At 34.8% G+C, this 20,248-nt stretch overlaps 2 protein-coding genes and 1 long non-coding RNA gene across 3 annotated transcripts; 2 read left to right on the top strand and 1 right to left on the bottom strand.

The window, feature by feature from the left end:
* Window positions 1–356: 356 nt before the first annotated feature.
* LOC110782103 (uncharacterized) lies at window positions 357–1,399 on the bottom strand. The gene is made up of 2 exons (XM_021986194.2): window positions 1,117–1,399; window positions 357–997 (listed from the first exon to the last, which is right to left on the bottom strand). The coding sequence occupies exons 1-2, from the start codon at window positions 1,122–1,124 to the stop codon at window positions 421–423; spliced, it is 585 nt and encodes a 194-aa protein (XP_021841886.1). The 5' UTR covers window positions 1,125–1,399; the 3' UTR covers window positions 357–420.
* Window positions 1,400–3,117: 1,718 nt separating this feature from the next.
* Window positions 3,118–9,534, top strand: LOC110782558 (glutamate--tRNA ligase, cytoplasmic). The gene is made up of 7 exons (XM_021986725.2): window positions 3,118–3,597; window positions 4,401–4,497; window positions 4,590–4,743; window positions 5,796–6,913; window positions 7,384–7,851; window positions 8,361–8,575; window positions 9,168–9,534. Exons 1-7 carry the CDS (start codon window positions 3,458–3,460, stop codon window positions 9,169–9,171), a joined length of 2,196 nt encoding a protein of 731 aa, XP_021842417.1. The 5' UTR covers window positions 3,118–3,457; the 3' UTR covers window positions 9,172–9,534.
* Window positions 9,535–11,628: 2,094 nt separating this feature from the next.
* LOC110782566 (uncharacterized) lies at window positions 11,629–16,947 on the top strand. The gene is made up of 3 exons (XR_002531950.2): window positions 11,629–11,772; window positions 14,212–14,452; window positions 16,282–16,947. It is a non-coding gene; the product is annotated as an uncharacterized lncRNA (long non-coding RNA).
* The last annotated feature ends 3,301 nt before the right edge of the window (window positions 16,948–20,248 follow it).

Raw genomic sequence — 20,248 nt, 5'->3', positions numbered from 1 at the left:
AAAGCACAAAAAATTATGTCTCACGATGCCAAAAACAATTTTTTGATGTGCAAAAATCATTTCCCTAACAGAAGCGAGTCAAATGAAGGCAAGTTTATTCATATTCGCCCCGAGACACCGATCAAAGGCCTAGGATATCCAACAGCAAGAAAACTGATTTTGGCACACCACCTTGTACTTGAAGCACAGGTAAATGCCAAAATCATATTTTTGATGTGCCAAAATTATTTCCCCCAACAGAAGCGAGTCAATTCGCCCCTCAATACCAATCAAAGGCATTATTAACAGTTCATAATGCACGTAAACTTGTTTAAAGAAGCAACAATTGAGAATAAAGAATCAAAAACAGCACAAAATCTCACAAACGTGTTCGAATTTTTATACAAGAAACCCCCCAAAAAGGGGAACTACATCATCAAATCAATGCATGAAAGCATAAAGAGCAGTGGAAATATAAACAAGAAGAGCAGAAGTAACAAGAGTAACCAAAGCAGCAACAGCATGAGTAGCAGATTTACTCCCACAACTCAACAAACCCAACCTAATCTCAATCACATTCACCATTGACAACATCAAGAACAAGCACCCCATCACACTCCCAATTGCAGAACCCAGCATCCCCACCCTCAATACTTTCGTGTTTATGTGGGCCCTGAAAACCTCATCAACATCTTTACTGTTTAGTATGTTGATTGCGAGCTTTAATCCTTGTGCAACCAGCGACGAGAAGAGGAAGAAGCTGAAGGAGACGACTTCGAATACGAGGAGCTTTCTGGCGACATCGATTCCGGCGTCGCAGGAGGAGCGATTCTCGAGGCTGCGTTGGCCAGGAGTGGTGAGGGAGAGGCCGACGAAGACGGCGATTGTGAAGAGGGAGTTTACGTTTACGAGGCCGTCTAGGGCGGTGACGTGGACGCTTGTGGTGGTGTATGAGGTGGCGGAGGAGGAGTATGTGGGGTCCGTTTGTTGGGGTCTGCGATCTGGGTAGAAGTCCGATCTGCAATTTATCAAGAGAGAAAATGTGGGTTAGTGTTAGATTTTAATAAAAAGGTGGAATTTTGATTTGATTTGATTTACAGAGATTGAATTGAATTGAAGAGAGAGAAAGTTGCTTACTCTTCCATGGTGGTAGACTGGTGGCGTAGGTGATGAAGATGGGAGAGTGATGGTGTTATTGAGAAGACAGCTAAAAACGGAGTAGCTAATTACTCTGCCGTTTCGATTTTAAATTTTAATGTTGTAGGAATCTTAATTAATTTGATGTTCTTGTCCTAAGAACCCTAAAGTGCATGTTGCCATTTGAAAAAGGTAAAAAGAAAAAGTAGTACACTGTAAAATTAATCACGTCTTCTCACAAAACTTTGATCAATCTTGTCAAAATGAATAAAATGCCAAATTTCAATGTCTAAATTTCAATGTCTAAAAATGAATCTAAATCTTGATGAGTCGAAGTTGAATGTCCTAAGTGTATGTTGTCATTTACCTATTCGAATGATTTGAGCAATATTAACTCCGTCTTTTTAAAATCTTTGTAATTTGACTTTTATTTTTTACCATGAATTCGTGATTGCGGAGTATTAATTTTTTAGCTATGTAGGTGTAAAATTTGGACCATTGTTCTTTTATTGTTAAGGAGTACGGAGTAATATGGACACATTACTAAAAATGTTGATATTTGGAAACTTAATTATATTGAAGCAATTTTCTAACAATATATTTATGACTATGTTTTCCTATGTATTAGGTATCAATCACCAAATTGGAGTATGCATATAGTACCAAAAGATAAATTGTGTAGATTAAAAATAGAGGAAAAATCGTTATTTGTTAGATACTTCCGTGTAATTGTTTAAATTATTAACATTATGACTCAACTACCACCTTATTCATCTCAACTTGATTTTGTTTTGTATTGATTTTCAAGGATTGTGCGTCATAGAGACTATGTAATTTTGTGACTTTTCAACTTTGACAGTAGAGAACTAAATGCGTTTGAAAATCACCCAATACCACTCTCATGTGTGTAAATGTGTAAATAAGTGTAATAGTGAAATAGGCAATATGAACAAAATATGTACTCTTGAAAATGTACAAGGGATGGCAAAAGTGGGATCAAGACTTTTGTTTTAACGGTTTTAAAACTTTGACCACTTTTCTCTTCCCCCCCCCCCCAAGATAGACTTAAATAATTGTAGTTTGTAATTAGGATGTCTTTCATCTATTATTTTCACCATTTGCGAGTTAAAAACGGCTGAACAATGTTCAAATCTAGGATTAGATGGTAGCATAAAGCTTTTTTCACAAGTCTGTTAACCAACTGAGCTAACATCTTATTTAGTACTCCGTAATATATTGTACTAAACATATTCAACAAATATTTGGTTGATAAGGTGGAGGTCATGACTCATGACCCCAATTAGGCGCCAGCCCCCTAATTTCACTCTTGGTATAATGTAAGCATGCAACCTCAACAATATGTTTAACAACCCATAAAACAAATTGCATTAACCATAGTCATGAAAGAGAGTCAAGTGGACTTAAACTCGTTACGCTTGAAGGTGTTAAAATGCTCAAGACAAGAATTTTGATAAGACAATTTTGTTGGAAATGGCTCACACCCCTTTTTATCAAGTTTTTAAGTACGATTGGGGTTATTCAGGGGTTTAATGTTCGATATCTAGTTAGTATGTTTTTTTATTACCTCCTGTTATGAGGATGTTTTCTCTTGTACATTTTAGTAAGTAATTAATATAATTTCGACGGTTTGTGTTAAAAATAAAATAAAATTGATAAGACAATTTGGTTTGTTAAAATCTAAAGGTAGTATGAAATAATATCTAAGATATGATATCAAATCTCGTCTACATCATTTATACTAGGTGACTCTCTCACGGACTATACCTAATACTTGGTGATTATTGATATCATCATAATAAAGTGATGCGTGCTACAACATGATTTTTCTCGAATTAATGTTGAAGTATCATATTTTTGACACTTGTTTAATTGAGTTTTTCCGAATTTTAGTGCGTGCTATCAGAAATTGTTTTTCATGTGATCAATTTCTTAACTTGATTAGCTTTGTTGTTTCGTTATTTTCAATCCATAGTTTTATTTTTCCCTTTTCTTTTGTGAGGGGATTTTCAATCCATATTAAGTTATTAACACTTCTTTTTTTGGTTGGTAAGAAAAGGAAAAAAATGAGATTGGGCTGAAAACATGAAACCATTTGTTAGGGTCCAAAACATCCAACGGTAGCAAAAAAAACCCATCGCCCACCATCTCACAGAATACAACGAGCTCTCATTTTTCAACAAAATTGCAGATTCCTTGAAATTGCTGGGTAATTCGTAAAGCAATCGATTTTTCTGCATTCCTTAAAACCCTAGACAGGGTTTACTTCGAAATCCCAAATCGGGGAAAAAGTATTCAAATTTGAAGATTGAGCCAGAAAGAAATGGAGATTGATAAGCTATTATTTCCAGCTGATAATCCTCCATTATCGGTCATTGCTGCTGCTAAAATTTCTGGGATTTCTCTCTCTCTTGACCCATCTCTTCCATCTGGTTCCGTTCCTCAGTTTCTCTTCTCGGATGGGTAAAATTCTTCACAGCTCGATTCTTGCAGTTTTGTTTTAGTTTATTTTTAACTACTTTATTTGCAATTTAGCGAACAATTAGATGTTTTTTCTGCAATTAATTAGGTACTTGTTTCTTAATTGGCGATGTTGAGTTTGTATTATGCAATCCCTTTTGATACATTACTGCTAGATGAGAACTGGGTTTACTGGAATGGAATTAGTAGTTGTTTTTCTGATTGCTTTAAATGTACTATAAGGTTACAGTATTAACTAAGGGATCGGTAATGAATTTGTGTGTAATTTTACTGGGTGTTCGGTGCAGAATTATGCACAAATGAATGACCATTCCGTTAATTATTGAGGGTTTGGTATCAATTAAGCTGTTAGTTCAAGAAAAGGCATTGGTTTGTTTGTATGCTACTTCTAATAGTTAACTAATTAGGTGTAAGAGTTTGATTTTTATAAACGTGCCTTTGCTTCATCAGGATGTATGAGAAGTTTGATTGAACTCATTGCTGTTAGGAAGGCTTTGTATAGTTTCACGCGTTTCTCTTTGTATCCAACCAAACTAAAAGTGATTGGGGAAGAGATGGGGAGGGATCATGACATATTTTATCCAGCGATTTGCATATACATGCCCGTCTCTTATACTTGAAATTGATATGTGACATTACTTTGGGGTCACCGGGAAATTAATTATACTACTTGGGTTCTTCTGCAAACGTGTTGCAATTTTATCATTTGACGAAAACTTTGTTTCCCAACGACGTACCAAAGCCACTTTTATAACTAATTACTGGTATTCTGACTATTACAATAGGTCTATGCTCCGTGGAACTTCTGTTTTACTGCGTTATGTAGGCAGAGTTGCGACTAACCGGACTATTTATGGGAAGAATCTATTACAGACTGGACAGGTTTTCCCCCTTAAACATATTTTGGTTTTTTTATGAGACTACAGGGGCTTTAGCCTGAATTCTGTTCTAATTCTGCATGCATTCCTTTACAGATTGATCAAATGTTGGATTGTGTACCCATTCTTGATAAAGGATCTGAGTTTGAATCTGGTTGCAACTATCTGGACACCTATTTATCGGCTAACACTTTTTTGGTTGGCTATGATGTATCAATTGCTGACATCGCATTGTGGGCTGCCCTTGCTGGTAGAGATATTAATATTTTAGTAAATCTTTATTGTGCATTTTTCTTTAAATTTCTGATGTGTTTTTATGCTTACCTAAGTGATTATGCAATTTTCATATTGGCCCAATGGCACTCGTGTAGTTAGGGACCTAGGGGTGTGTGTGATCTAAGTGAGGAAACTCTGAACTAGATTCATAAACTTTAAGCTTCCGAAGAGCATGTCTGATATATATATACTCGTGCTTAATTGTTTTTGGGTAGATGTTAATATGTTATATGATTCACGATCATAATGTTTCCATTTTCAAATTGGTAAAATCACTTTCCTTGTTCTGCCCACATCACACTTTGTACAGTAGATAATTTCTGCATACACGTATAAGAGCGATAGACATTTGATGATGGAGACTTTAGCAGTAAAGCTGAACAAGAAATATCTTAATAATGGCGGAAGTGGTGTTTCCTGTGATTTAGGTAGAGGATGTGCTCATATATATCATTGGTTGAGGATATACTCTGAATGTTAAAATCACAGCATCAACCATTTGCATTGTTCCCCTTATATATCAGCCTGTGATAAGTTTTTGTTTGGGGGAGTTAAAATCTATAAGTTATTCCTCTGGAATTGAGATAGGTCTTCACCAATTTTCAGTGACAGGGAAGCACCTTATTTCAAAAGATTTTTATTAGAATAACTATTGGTTGCCTCAATCTAGGTGCTAACACCTGTATCGAATAGTTGGTTTGTCAATTCTTGGTTTTTTTGCTTGAGCTGTTTACATAGGAGTTGAAGATCTGGCTGTCAGTTTTAACTTATATACATATATATGTGTGTCTTGAGCTTCCATGAATGGACCATAGGACCTAGTTGCCAGCCTGCTAGGTGAACCGATCCAGGTTGGATTTTTGAGGGGGGGGTGGGGGGGGGGGGTCAAAAAAGTCCTTTTTAGTTGTGAAAAAAATATGTTCAAGTATTCAATATTCATTGAATAGTTATCTAGTACATTGGAATTTACAATGTAGGTTCTGTAGATATTTTCCATTTTGAACTTGTTGAAGTTTTGTTATGTAGGTACTGGCCCAAGGTGGGAAAGCTTGATAAAGTCTAACAAGAAATACCGAAACTTGGTTCGTTGGTACAACTCGCTAACCTCTGAATTCAGTGCTTTGAGTGAGATCTTGCAAGCATATGTTGGGAAAAAGGGCCAGGGGAAGCCCGCGAGTGCGAAATTGAAAGACCAAGAGTCTCGAAATGAATCAAAGAGCACTGGTGGTGGTGATATCAACGAGAAGGTGAAAACATCTAACCAGTCTGAAATAGACCTTCCTCATGCTGAAATTGGGAAAGTTTGTCTAAGGTTTGCTCCAGAGCCTAGTGGGTATCTTCACATTGGACACTCAAAAGCAGCATTGTTGAATAAATATTTTGCTGAAAGGTATAAAGGACGTCTGATTGTGCGCTTTGATGACACAAACCCAGCCAAAGAGAGTACTGAGTTTGTTGACAACATTCTCAAGGATATTGAGACTTTGGGCATTGTTTATGATAAGGTTACATATACTTCTGATTTCTTCCCTGAGTTGATGGAAATGGCTGAGAATTTGATCCGACAGGGTAAAGCATATGTTGATGATTCACCACGTGAGCAAATGCAGTATGAAAGAGGGGAAGGGATTGAATCAAAATGCAGGAATAACAGTGTGGAAACGAACCTAGAGCTATGGAAGGAAATGATTGCCGGATCTGAAAGGGGTTTAATGTGTTGCGTTAGAGGCAAGCTGGATATGCAGGATCCAAACAAATCCCTTCGTGACCCTGTTTACTACAGATGCAATCCAATGCCTCACCATCGGATAGGGTCCAAGTATAAGGTCTACCCTACTTATGACTTTGCCTGTCCATTTGTAGATTCCGTGGAAGGAATAACACATGCTCTTAGGTCTAGTGAATATCATGATCGCAATGCTCAATATGACTGGATTCAAAAGGATATGGGACTAAGAAAAGTTCATTTATATGAATTTAGTAGACTGAATATGGTCTACACTCTTCTCAGCAAACGCAAGCTTCTCTGGTTTGTTCAACATGGAAAGGTTGATGGCTGGGATGACCCTCGGTTTCCCACTGTGCAAGGCATTGTCCGTAGAGGGCTCAAAATTGAGGCTTTAATCCAGTTCATACTTGAACAGGTGAGATGGCAACAAATTAATTATGTTCTGCAATTAGTAGCTTGTACTGTCCTCCGTACATATATATATATATATATATATATATGTATATATATACATGGTTATTGGCCAGGGTAGCCCAATTGGTATAGGGTTTGGGTCATGTTAATAGGGCTTTTATTGGGTAGGGTTCTTATTGGACAGGGTCAATATAGGGCCAAACTTATTACAGTATAATTGAAAACTAAAATAGTCATAATATAAAAAATTATATGGATAGCTTCGTATTCACTTGTATTCGCATACAACTCTATTTCTTTTCCAACTTTCCTTGTTCGATTATTGTCCCCGCCCACAATCGGCCCGTTATTGGCCCGTGACCCGCCCACTACGGACCCGCTAAAATTGACCATTTAATCACCCTACCCGCTTTTGACTGTATATTTCTCCTTGTATAATTCTGTTCCTTGTCTGTTTTTTCTTTTCTGCAGGGGGCTTCCAAAAATCTCAATCTCATGGAATGGGATAAGCTGTGGTCCATAAACAAAAAGATCTTTGATCCTGTGTGTGCTAGACACACTGCAGTAACAGAGGAGAGCCGTGTTATGGTGACTCTAACTGATGGGCCTGAGCAACCATTTGCACGGATCATACCCCGTCATAAAAAGTACGAAGGTGCTGGAGAGAAGTGCACAACGTTCACGAAGAACATATGGATTGATCATGCCGACGCAGAGGCCATCTCTGTCAATGAAGAAGTGACTTTGATGGACTGGGGGAATGCCATTATTAAAGAGATTAAGAAGGACGACGCTGGTAAAGTTACACAGTTAATAGGGGTTCTGAATCTCGATGGATCAGTCAAGACCACTAAGTTGAAGCTAACCTGGTTGCCTGAGATAGATGAGTTAGTTAAACTTCAGCTTGTGGAGTTTGATTACTTAATTACAAAGAAGAAGGTATTCCCTCCGTCCCTTTTTATATTTTACGTTTGGTATTATCATGCATGCGATTTAACAAATAATTAATGTGGATAAAGATTCTTTTTTTTGTTTAACTTTTTAATGTTTCCATCTTTTTTTGTTTAACTTAAACAATGCAAATTACGTGTATTACTAATATTTTCACTTTTATCAAAAATTTGACATTAATGTTTTAATGGGAAAGTGATTGATTTAATGTTAAAAATAACCAAAATGAATTTGATTGGTTGAAATAATCATTTGACACGATGTGTGACAGAATATTAGGGACTTTTATACAATATAAAAGGAAAGATTCTAAGTGTAGAGATTAAAATGGGACATTAGAAACAGAAAGCGTAAAAAATAAATTGGGACTGAGGGAGTTTATTTTTCCATTTTTTTCTGATAAACAAGTAAATGCTTTATCTTTCCTCTTCAAATTAGGAGGGATATAACTATATAAGTTGTTTCTCTGACCAATCTTCTTGTTAAACTTGATTCAGGCGGACGGTGATGAGGATTTCCTTGGTGTGTTGAATCCTGTCACAAAGAAAGAGACTTTGGCTATTGGAGATGCAAACTTGAGAAATCTGAAACACGGAGAAGTTATTCAATTAGAGAGGAAAGGGTACTTCAGATGTGATGTTCCCTTTGTGAGACGTTCAAAGCCAATTGTTCTGTTTGCTATCCCAGACGGGAGGCAACAAAGTGTCTTGAGGTAATCTGTCTATACTACTCCATTGAAAAACGTTTATAAGAAAGTATAAGTGCCACAGGCCCACATGTAACAATATTTTAGCACTAAAACCGTGCCACATTACATATTTAGCAATTATCGTGACAACAAAAATGTGTTACTATAAAGATTCGAACTTGTTAGCAACAAGTATTAAATAATAAGTCTTAGCCAAGTATTTGTTGTGCTTTAAGACACTTCAAATTCATTAAAGAAATAACTTAGCAACTTGAATTTTGTGGTTTTTGAATTTTTTTCCTTCCATTTGCGACATAATAACAATGTTCTTTTAGGCAAGTTTTTTTTTAATAAAAAATCGAATATATACAGTTATACTTTTCAAAGTAGCAACCCGAGGCATGGCTTGGGCAACAGACTAGTAATTACATCACATTTTGATGTCTTAAAATATTTCCTCTGTACATAATATATCAACCAAACCACACAACACCTGAAACCTTAAAGTATACTCTCTGCATAAACGAGTCTGCAAACTAAGAACATAAATCCGTTGAAGTTTCTGGCAATTTGCAAATTCTTATCAATCTATCATGGATGTAATTTTGTAATGTAGGTAATTTGTGGAAGACATTGAAGTACAAATCAGCAGCACTGATATACTTCCATGACGCGAAGACTACTGGATGCAGAGGACAGTTTTTACAAGGTTCTGGAGATTTTGTTGCATGATTCAGGTGAAGATTTGATGATCCCAAGTGAATCATCCCCTTTGATTGAAGAATGAGTACAAAAGCTATTGATCCTATGAATTTGATCTTGTGTCCTGTAGTTCTACTCGAAATCATGTTTTCCATTACTAGAATTTTGCTGAAATCCTTTTATTTTCGTTCCAGAATTTTGCTAATATACTGTTGTCATGCCATGTAGCTTAATTTTTAACAAAATCTTGCACGCAATCTGATTTTGCTTATCGAGTCTTCCCTCTGTTCTCCTGCTGTTGCTTCTTTTTTTGGGTGCGAATGAGTCACGAGCCTATAAGGGCAATGTAAATTACAAATGGGTGCGGGAGGATTCGAACTTGAAAATTATTCCTTCAAAATGACGAATAATGTAGTAAGCTACCTATTTAACCCTTTAGAATGTTTTTATATCAACATTTTTTCATAATATTTTATAATATAAAAGTTAATAAAAACATCTTAATAGTTATAAAAAATTGGGTTGAAGTTATCTCGATTATTGTACACCCTGGGCGTGTAAGACCTTTTGCCCCTTCGGTAGGTTTGTAGTTATGTTGTATTTATTGTCACAACGGCTCAGAAAGTCTGTACTCTATCGGTCCCTTAATACTCGCACCTCTTTCCTTTTCGGGTCGTCCCTTAATACAGTACCGCTTCTATAAATGGAAATATTTACCAATAATATATTATTTCTCACACTTACCTATTAACCCACATACATCCTACTCCCTACAAAAAAATCATTTAAAATTTCACACCCCCACTCATCACTCCCCACTTCTTACACATTTTCCACTAAGCCACTAACTATATTAAAAAATGTCTCATTAAAGATGCCCCATAATTACTCCATCCACCCTTATTGTTTTGCCCCATAAATCAACAAATTGTGATTTATTTGTTCGTCCCTAAATGTTTGCCCTATTACATTTGTAAGAAGTTTGACCATGGGTTATCACTAACCTATAACAAATGAAATCTTGTTAGACTCGATTCAATGTACTCCCTCCGTTCCTAAATAAGTGTCACATTTCCATTTTTGGTGTTCCCTTATAAGTGTCACATTTCTATTTTTAAACATGTACTTTTCCCACTTTTCCATACACTTTTCACATTTTTTCATACACTTTTACCACTTTTCTATAAATCATAATTACTTTTACTTACGCATTCTACACTTTTCCACTTTTCAATCCCCACATACACTTTTATTGTACTTTATTCAATTAAACAATTATCTACTTTATCCTTTCCCCAAAAAAAACATTCTCAATCATTAACTCTTACACACTTTACAACTTTATTAATTACCGTGCCCGAGCCCAAATGTGACACTTATTTAGGAACGAAGGGAGTATAATTTTAGAGTATGAACTTTTTACGCGTATATAATTAAAGATTTTTACGGAACTTGCGAAAAGTGGGACAAACATTTAGGGATAAAGGGAGATATTTTTTTGGGGAGCGAATGTGCCATAAATGGCAATATAAATTGCAAATGGGGGTGTGGAAAATCGAACATGAGACCTGTCGGCTGTCGTACACAGATCTTCAGTATTAACCACTAGACAAGACTTTATTGGTTGGAACAAAATATTACAAGGAGACGTGAATAGTTATGGTTTTTTTTTTTTCCTTTTACAAGTGTGCGCAAATGTGTAAATAATAACAACTTGTTACTATATAAGAAAATAAAATAATCTTTAAAAGACGGACCAAAATAAAAACAAAGTATGAGACAAAGATAGGAACGAAGAGAGTAATCAAATTGATTAGCCAAAAATCACCCCACCAGGCCACCACCCACAAAAGGTCGACAACTCACACACCAACAAATACTAAAAGAAGGTCGAATTGTACCTTCCATTCAGATCAATAATCTAATAAACCAACCCATCTTCTTTTCCCCCCTTTTCAAAATTAGGGTTCTATGAAATGTACCTTTCTTCAACTTTTATTTATTTAATTAATTAAATTTTAATCATACCGTTAATTAATTCATTCCACTTACCAATCAACCCACATTGGATCGTGCATCACACATGATAATGTTGTTGTACTCTTTCTTGTCTTAATCAATCAAATAAATAAATAAATGATTAATTAATTTAAGTACTTCGTAATAAAACTAATAATTTGGTCGTTGAATCTTATCATCTCCTCTTCTGTGTAGCAGAGTGTACCTTTCTTCCCGTACATCCTCTTACGTGGCAACACCTGATTAGACATCCCTACACGTGGACCTCTCTTATTTCGACATGTTTTACTTTTCAAGTGGGTCCCATATTAGCTGTCCGTCAATTTACCACACTAGATTTTTATTTTCCTCTTTTATTACTACTCTGTCCTTTCGATTTTCTAAACCTACAAAATTCCCCAGAAAATCACCCAAAAAAAAAAACTGCACTCTTCTTCTCAATGCTATTTTCTCTCTCTTCTTTCTCTCTCATCTACCAGAGTTGATGAGCAACAAGCAAGGTTCATTTCTGCTATTTTCTTCCATTTTTGCTGTGCATTATTTTGTAGTTCCCTATGATTAAAATGGTGTGATTTTGTGTTCTTATTTAAAGATTTAATTTTCATGTTTAAAGTTTAGGAGATGAATTTTTGTGGGGTTTGGCTAATTACTTAATTGTTAGTCTTAATCTAATTTTTTGGGTATGAATAAATTACAAATAGGGAAGGATTCTAACACGTGACATAGCGTATATAGAGCTCAATCTTTGACTCTAGGACAATAACACATTGGTAGTGTTAATATAAAGTTATGCATGGGTTGGATTTGATTTTTTATATTAATGATTTAATGTCAATCATGTTTTCTTCTTCTGGGGTTAATGATGTTTTATTGTTTAGGTTGTTTTCCTTAATATTTCCTTTTATAGGTATGTATTTTGATGTAATGGGTTTCCATTATTGTACAATTGCTGTACTTTATGATGCAATAATTGATTAATTCCATTATTCCAACCATGAATCTAGGGTTTCTGGTATGCTCTTAGTTCCAGTTATTTGTGCTGTTTGCAATTGTTTTGTTTAATTTTGTGTAATTATAATTTTCTTAATCTAGTTTGATGCTGGTCAAAGTTATCTGTCATTGGATTATGCTTGATTTTTACTTTCAATTGTAATGGTAATTGATTGAGATTTTATTTGATCAATTGAGGTGGCTTAATTTGATGATATATATCGGAATCCTTCACCAGTCTAGTGATTTGCACAGATGGTAAATTGTGGTGAATTGTCTTGTTATTGTATGTTGGCAATTGTAATTTTGTGGGATTTCAAAGTTTTAGTAGTTGATTAATCAAATCTTATATGCATGTGATATCGATGTTTTCGTTGACCTTCACCTATATGCTAGACTTCTAGTTGTGTGGTAGTTGTTAATCTAAGTTTTTCCAGTAGTATTTGTGGAAGCCATAATGGTCAAATTTGGTATAGTGTGGTCAAAATTAAACGCATCCCGTAATAATATACTTGACAATTAGTTCCAATGGAGGGATTGATTAACATCAACTTGTGATTTTAGCATATGAAACATAGCACTTGCATCTATTAGCTATTTCCTCCGACCCTAAAAGATTGCTCCATAGAGCAAACTTCACTTTATTTGGGTCTAAGTTTTGCACATGAGTTGGTAAAGTGGGCCCATGAGGAGAGATAGAGAGATAGAGAGTGAGAAAATTTACCATTTAAGGTATGAGACAAACTTAAAGGGACGCCTTGGAAAGGAATACATGCAATCTTTTAGGGGCGGAGGAGTAGGACCTCCCGTTTTGAAGATTTAGGGTGTCATAGCAGAAATTTCAAACTTTATCTATCCTTGTTACTCCCTGCCTCCCTGAATTGTCATTGTTATTTTAAGGATCATGTTCCGGTCTTCCAGATAAAAGAAAATCACGATATGATCAATTATTGTCTCAAATTTCACAGCGTTAAACTTTGGCACACGCATGCACATCAAAGTTTTAAATTTACTTGGAAGGTCAGACCTTTCATTACTTTTTCTTTAGATTTTCCATGTTCGTATCAATTTTTTTTTTAATATTTCATTTCTTAAATGTTTTTGACCTTAGTGATCTTGCATTTGTCAGGCTTATTTGTTTTGTCGCATTGGCTAAGCTGAACGACATATGGACTTATGGGTGTAGGAATTAATGTAGAATATCTTGTGTCTACATATGTAACAGCATAAAAAAAGCAAGTTTCAGAGATTCATTATGCTGCTTGAAAATCATATCACCCCTAAAAATAATTAATCATAGCATAATTGGAATCCATGTTACATACCTCCACAAATTGAAGGTGACCTCAAGTTTGAGCTGGAATTGTAAATCATGTACTAATTCTTATAATCACGAGGGGTTGTAACAATGTGACAATTGTATGAGTCAATTCACTGTCATTTTATAGACTACGTTAGTATTATTGTTACTATAGAAGAGAGCTTCTTTGTGTCATTTATTTCTTGATCATTTAGGCCAATACGTTTTTAAGGTAACTATAAAAAGAGAGAAATCATGGTTGCATTATGTTGTTAATCATATTGCTTCTTTCTACTTCGAGGTGGTTTGTTGATGTCTTGCAAAGCGTGTGATATATATGTGCTGTATGCCTGTATTTGGTTACTTTTATGGTAATTACACTTCCGGAGTATTAGATTTGCGGGGTCATGTACTAACAAGAATGTATATTATACTTGTGTTTTCAATATTGCTCCAATCAATAATTCTGCTTTGTACACCTCTTTGATTGCTTTAACCTTGAGAAATTAGAAGATCTTGGAGTCTGTCCTTTACAGTTCTTTGTATTGATGATAAGATATGTGTTGTAGTCTGAGAACTTGTATCTGTGTTGACACTTCCATCTGTTATCCTAGCTTTCTCATGATTGATTATCATCCCTCTGTTGCAGGTTATTACTGCTATGATAATTCATCTAAAGATTGTTTGACGATGAGAGAGAGCACGCTTGTCAGCATTCACGCACATGCGTGCTGTCTCGCATCGTTATATAATCTAAAGATGGAGGCAGTTCTTTTTTCTTCCGTCCTCATACGCTTCGACAACATGTCCACATGGAAAGCTTGATCAGGAATTTCATAGTGCTACTTTCTGATCCGGGAATGATTATATCCACGGTTTGTCATCTTCATGTGAGTGGATAGACATTCATATTTATCTTGCAGTTGTTGCATGTTATTCTTTGACCGTTCCTTCAAGAATTTGTTCTCTTGCACGGATTTGTTTCCTACACAAATTGGTTTGTTTCCGTGTCAAATTGATATGCACCTGGACAACATTTAGTAGCAAGTTGGAATAGTAAGCTAGTTCTTGACTCTTGATAAGAAACTCTACTCTAGTCATAGTTACTAGGCGCGATTGTTATTTAAGAATTATGTCACAAAGTGTCTCCTAGGGCCCTCTAAGGCTCCGTTTGTTTTGACCGAAAACACTTTCCTGGAAAATGGTTTTCCCGGAAAACCCAAGTTTTCTAAACAAAAAGGGGCAATATGAGAAAGTTGAGATTGTATGGTAATGTTAAAAGAAACACAAAAAACAAGACTTGCTTTAAAGGCCCTAGCTTACCAAACCCCCACCTCATATATATCTTAGATGATCTACACCTGAAATAACCAGAGCATATATCACAGCAAACATAAGCTTTTCATTCAAATCATACTATAAAACGCCACGTTACCTCCTCATCCTCAATCATATGCCTCTCTGAAACCTCCTTTTCTATCCACATTATGTGTGTGCTAGTAGCTTTAGCATATGTGAGAACCTTCTATGTGTGTACTGTATATAATCCTTCCCGTCTTATTCATTGGGATGTAACACATTTTGGACTTAGTGTTGTTTGGTTGGCATACAAAACATGGGAATTTAGAATTCCTATAAATTACACAAGCTATATGTGAGTTGTTTGGTTAACAATATTTTGATGAAATGTGGGAAGTGAAAATTCATGGGAATTTCAACTTCCCACAAAACGGGGGAATTTGCTTACCTAGTTCCCCCTAGGTAAGTAGAAATTCCCATGGGAAGTTACTTCACACATATTAACCAAACAACTCTAACAAGTTCCCATGAATTTAATTAAGGAACTCATTTCCTATGTATTTGCATTTCATGGGAAATTCTACTTCCTATTTGAACCAAACGACACCTAGTTTCCTACTCTTGTCCATTAACCTTTTCTTCTGGTGCTGACTTTGCACTTCTCTCAAAAAGGGCACGACTAGTTAGTTACGCCATACTATATGACCATCATGTTACCTCCTCCTTTTCCTAAATCATAGGTTTCTCCAGTACCTCGATCCTCACATGATCTCTATGTTAAAAGCTATAACATACGTAGTATGTGTGAACCTCCCATCATGTACTGTAATCCTTCTCTTCTTATACACTTGGATGTAAAGCATTCTGACCTAGTTTCCTGCTTTTGTCCATTAACCTTTTCTTCTGGTGCTGACTTCACTCTTCCCTCATAACACCTTCGCCGGCTGGTATTGAGCTATCACTCCTACAATCCAACTTAATTCTTCTTCTTGACTCTTAGGAATTGAGATCTTTAAATATGACCTTTGTAATTTAAACCTGCTTTAATTTGCCCTTCTCTCCGACCAGTTTACATTCAATCCTTATTGGCAACAATTTTGAACCCCGATCCTTCGACTGGATTTTGCTCTTAATTCTAGTTCCAGATGGTTGAAGTCTCTTCTTTGTGCACGGTGGTTTGAAATTTGTCGCTCCATTTACTTCGTTATTGAGCATCATTGTCTCATTTTTTTGGTACGCTGTCCATAGGTACTGCCACTATTTTATCATGCTTCCCTTGACATTGTTGCTGGTACATTACTGCTAGCTTAAAGCCTTAAATATTCATCTACGATGTATTCATGCGTGCGTGTATACTTTTCTTCCTACGCACCTTGAACTCGAGGGTTATATTTATGTTTTGATTTCATTTTATGAGCAGATGATTTGAAGGATGAAGCACAAGAGTATAATACCCTAATGTTTATTGTTGATTGTGTTTTTGCACCTTTTCTGAGGTAAACTTTGGCATCCTGATTCACACAGCATGATGGTGTTACTTTTAGCTGATTACGCAGATTCGGGAGATAGGCCCGCCCGGATTTGAATGTGACTTGTGAGTACTACGACGGCTTATTTGAGGAGTTTCTTCTCTTAATTTGGTGTAATTTTTGAAGTTACAACTTACAAGGGATGCCTGAAGGTGGTGTACTAAACCAAGTCCCTCTCCCTTTTAATTCCTCTTGAACACTTGCATATTTGGATACGAGTTATTTTATAAACTGCATTTTGTATATCTGTAACCTTCCAAGTCTTTTTTTTTTTGAAAAGTTCGAGTTTTCGAGGTGGTGTCTTCGTTGAAAAGATGTCCTTCATTTGATATTTTTCTGGGCAGTACAAGAATCAAACTGGAGTACATGTACATATTTGTTGTGTTAGTAAATGGTAATTAGGAACACTGTGTCAATGCAATATTTTTTTTTAACATTTTCACCTTTTTATCCTTCTTGTATGAATAAGAATAACTCCTGGAATGTGTTAATTCTTGGATTTGAGATATTGTATTCCTCAATTATTTTTGTTAGTATATATAATCTCTATTTCTCTATGCAATCGTACGGTTTTATTTCTTTATGTGTAATCTGAGACTAAATTCTTATTTATAATGGGTGTACAATAAATATTGTACACCGAAGTAAAAGTTGATTCAAAATGCTTAAAAGTTACATTTATATATGTAAAAGTTATCTATTTTTTCATGATAAATTTTTTCATTTGAATAAAATTTATTTCTTCAAAATCACTAATAATGTATAAATTAATCATTTAAACCTTTAAAATGTTTATCTATCAACTTTTTAATTTTATAATATAAATGTTACAGACAAATAGGTTAAAGTTACAAAAAACTGTATAAAAGTTATCTTGGTGTACAATAAATTTATTGTACACCTTGTGCGCGCAAGACCTTTTTTTTTTTTAGGGCAATATAATGTGTTCCGTTACTAAGACTATATTTTTGTTCTCCATTTTTGGGAAACAAGGTTTCCTTTGTGTCAACGGGTTTAACCGCTAAATTAGAAGGTACATCCGATTATATGAAGTTTTACATGCAATCGGGTTAAAAGCAGTGTTTACGGTTTAAAAGCACATTTCCAGGGCCTTGGCTTTGGTCTCTCGAGATGTTCAAAATGTACCTCCATATATCCTAAACAACCAGCAAACTTTTGTTCTTAATCTCCGGCGACTCTCCTTGTTTACCATAAAATAGACATTACGTTATTGCACATTTGAACTTGACTTGACACGAAGGGATAAGTAAGGTATTTTAAGTTATACTCTGTACTTCGTAAGTAAACTCAAATTAACCATGTAACGAACTACGGAGTAGTAAAATGTTACAATTATTTTGGTATGTCTAGTAAAAAATATTTTTCGAAAAAGATAATTTGAACCTCAGGTTAGTGTGAAATTGTGAATTGTTTACAATTTTGTTTGACTTGGTTTTTGGTTGAAAGTGGTTGCATGTTAGGCAGATTAGTATTGAATCAGGCAATCAGCCACTAATAACGTTTTGATAAGAATTAAGAAACATCATTGATTTGACGTTGATTGGCAATTTGTCTCGCACGCTGAGTTTAAGGGCGTGTTCGGCGGTAGCGTTTGAGGTAGCGGGTAGCGTTTTGACCTAGTCAAGACGCTACTTGTAAAATATGTAAGTGTTTGATAAAGTAGCGATTTAGGTAGCGGTTAGCGATTGAGGTAGCGGTTGAGTAGCTTTTGTCAAACGTTAAAATTAGTAGCGTTTAAGGTAGCGGGTAGCGTTTGACAAATTTATAATAAAGTTTTAAATAATATTCTTGCTTTTATTTTTATTTTTATAATATCAACCGCTACTTTTACCGAACAATCATATTAGTTACCGCTACTTTGACAGCTAACCGTTACCCGCTACTATTCACCGCTACTCGCTACTTTAACCGCTACCCGCTACTCAAACGCTAACCGCTACCCGCTACCGCTAATTTTGCCGAACAGGGCCTGACACCCATGGCTGTTTGTCCTGTCTCAATCTCAAATCATTATCATGGATTATATTTTGCTTTGTCCCATATTCGTAGTCCTGTTTTTTAATCGGTTGTCCTAATTAAAATTATTTCTGACTATTTATTCTCTATTTTTTCATATTATTATATTAATTAAAAATGTATTGAAAACACAACAAGACAAAAAAATGAATTATAATTTACTTTTTTATGTAATGTGTTTTATTTCTGTTTGTAAATCAATTATTAATATCTATATTTTATTTTTCTTAATATTCATGTTTATTTTTATCAATAAGAATTATAAATACGAGAAGGAAAGAATCCTATTTTAAAAAATAATTTCTTTATATTTTATTTATTTTTCCTATTTCAATTATTTCATGAAATGAAGAAAACAGAGACTAAAGGAGTATTTGCATTAAAAAAAAAAAAAAAAGAGACGAAAGGAGTATTGTATGATATGTAAATTGTAAAGTACAAGTACAAAGAAATAATCCGAGGAATTTAATGCAGGGGCCATAGTATATATTTGTCCCATTAATTTTGTGTCAAGTGTAAGATATTGTTAGACTGTTAGTCCACCACCGACTAATAAAATCTACAAAGAGTAACATGCCAACATGGGTCAACCAAAAGATAACATATCAAACCCAAAGTAATAAAAGTGTAGTCTCACAAACTTAAAATTGCACCAATTATGCGTTGATTTAATGGTGATTGAAGCATGAATATGAATATGATAGGAGGATCCCGTGTTCGATTTTCCGCAATAACAATTGGGAGGGGGCTGAAACTTATCTATTCAAAACTCGTTCTAACACCTCATACTCTTGAAGAGCCTAGTTTATTAAAAGCGTTTTATTTACTCGATTTTCATTTTTTTTTCATTTATCATATTTGAACTTATCAAAATCTATTTTATTTGTAAATTATACTTTTTCTGTTCCACAATACATGTAAGGGGACGTTTGGTTCGCAAAATGGTATAAGGTTGGAATCGGGAATGATATTAAGGTGGTATGAGTTTGGAATTTTATTTTTAATCCATGTGTTTGGTTCAATTTGGGGCGCGAGTTTGTTCTTTTCTTTTGTTTGATACGATATAGAGTAAAGGTATGAGCCATACTCACCCCCCTACGTTTTTCTACTCTCATACCTTGGGGATTTGAGGTATGAGTTTAAATCTCTTAAAATTTCCAATCAAACACATGGTATGAGTTTAGACCATCCTAAATCCATAGCTCATACCTAGAATCCGCAACCAAACACCCCCTAATATTTATTTTTGCACATGGTCCATCACATTTTTTTGGACATTAATATCTCTTAATGCGTATAAGTAAATTTATGAAAAGTTGATATTTGAAATCCTCGCATTGATAAGAATTTAATGATATCTCACTTAACTATAATTTTTCTTACATAATGATGAAAAAATATTGTCAAATTTAATTGATGATTAGTGCCCTAATGAGAAATGATGCATTATATTAAAAACGGATGTAGTACTTCCTTAATTTTTTTTTTACTTGCACCATTTAGGCCGAGAACAAAATTAAGATTTATTTTGTAAATATCAAAATTGCCTAATGATAACAAACAAAAGGGAGGGAAAAAGTTAGGTAATAATAGTAAAAGTAAATGTCATTGTTTAGTGTGTGTGAACAAACCAAAAAGAATATGTGAAAACATACTGTGAAAGAAAGTGGTGCAACTAATATGCAATTTCCATAAAAGAAAAATGATGCAAGTAAAAAAGACCGATGAAGTATTTGGGGACTGTTCTCAAACTTATCTTATTTTAACTTAATTTTTATGAAACAAAGAAATAAGCTAGACAGATAAGAAAGAACACAACTC

This window comes from Spinacia oleracea, chromosome 5 (genome assembly GCF_020520425.1).
Source record: "Spinacia oleracea cultivar Varoflay chromosome 5, BTI_SOV_V1, whole genome shotgun sequence".
NCBI classification, from domain to species: Eukaryota; Viridiplantae; Streptophyta; class Magnoliopsida; order Caryophyllales; family Amaranthaceae; genus Spinacia; species Spinacia oleracea.
This window is presented reverse-complemented; position numbering and strand designations above follow the sequence as displayed.

Excerpts from the sequence above, each read along its gene's own strand:
- LOC110782558 (XM_021986725.2), top strand. The coding sequence starts at position 3,458 with ATGGAGATTGATAAGCTATTATTTCCAGCTGATAATCCTCCATTATCG. Across the intron at positions 4,498-4,589 it reads ATCTATTACAGACTGGACAG|ATTGATCAAATGTTGGATTG; the intron begins GTTTTCCCCCTT and ends ATTCCTTTACAG. Across the intron at positions 6,914-7,383 it reads TCCAGTTCATACTTGAACAG|GGGGCTTCCAAAAATCTCAA; the intron begins GTGAGATGGCAA and ends TCTTTTCTGCAG.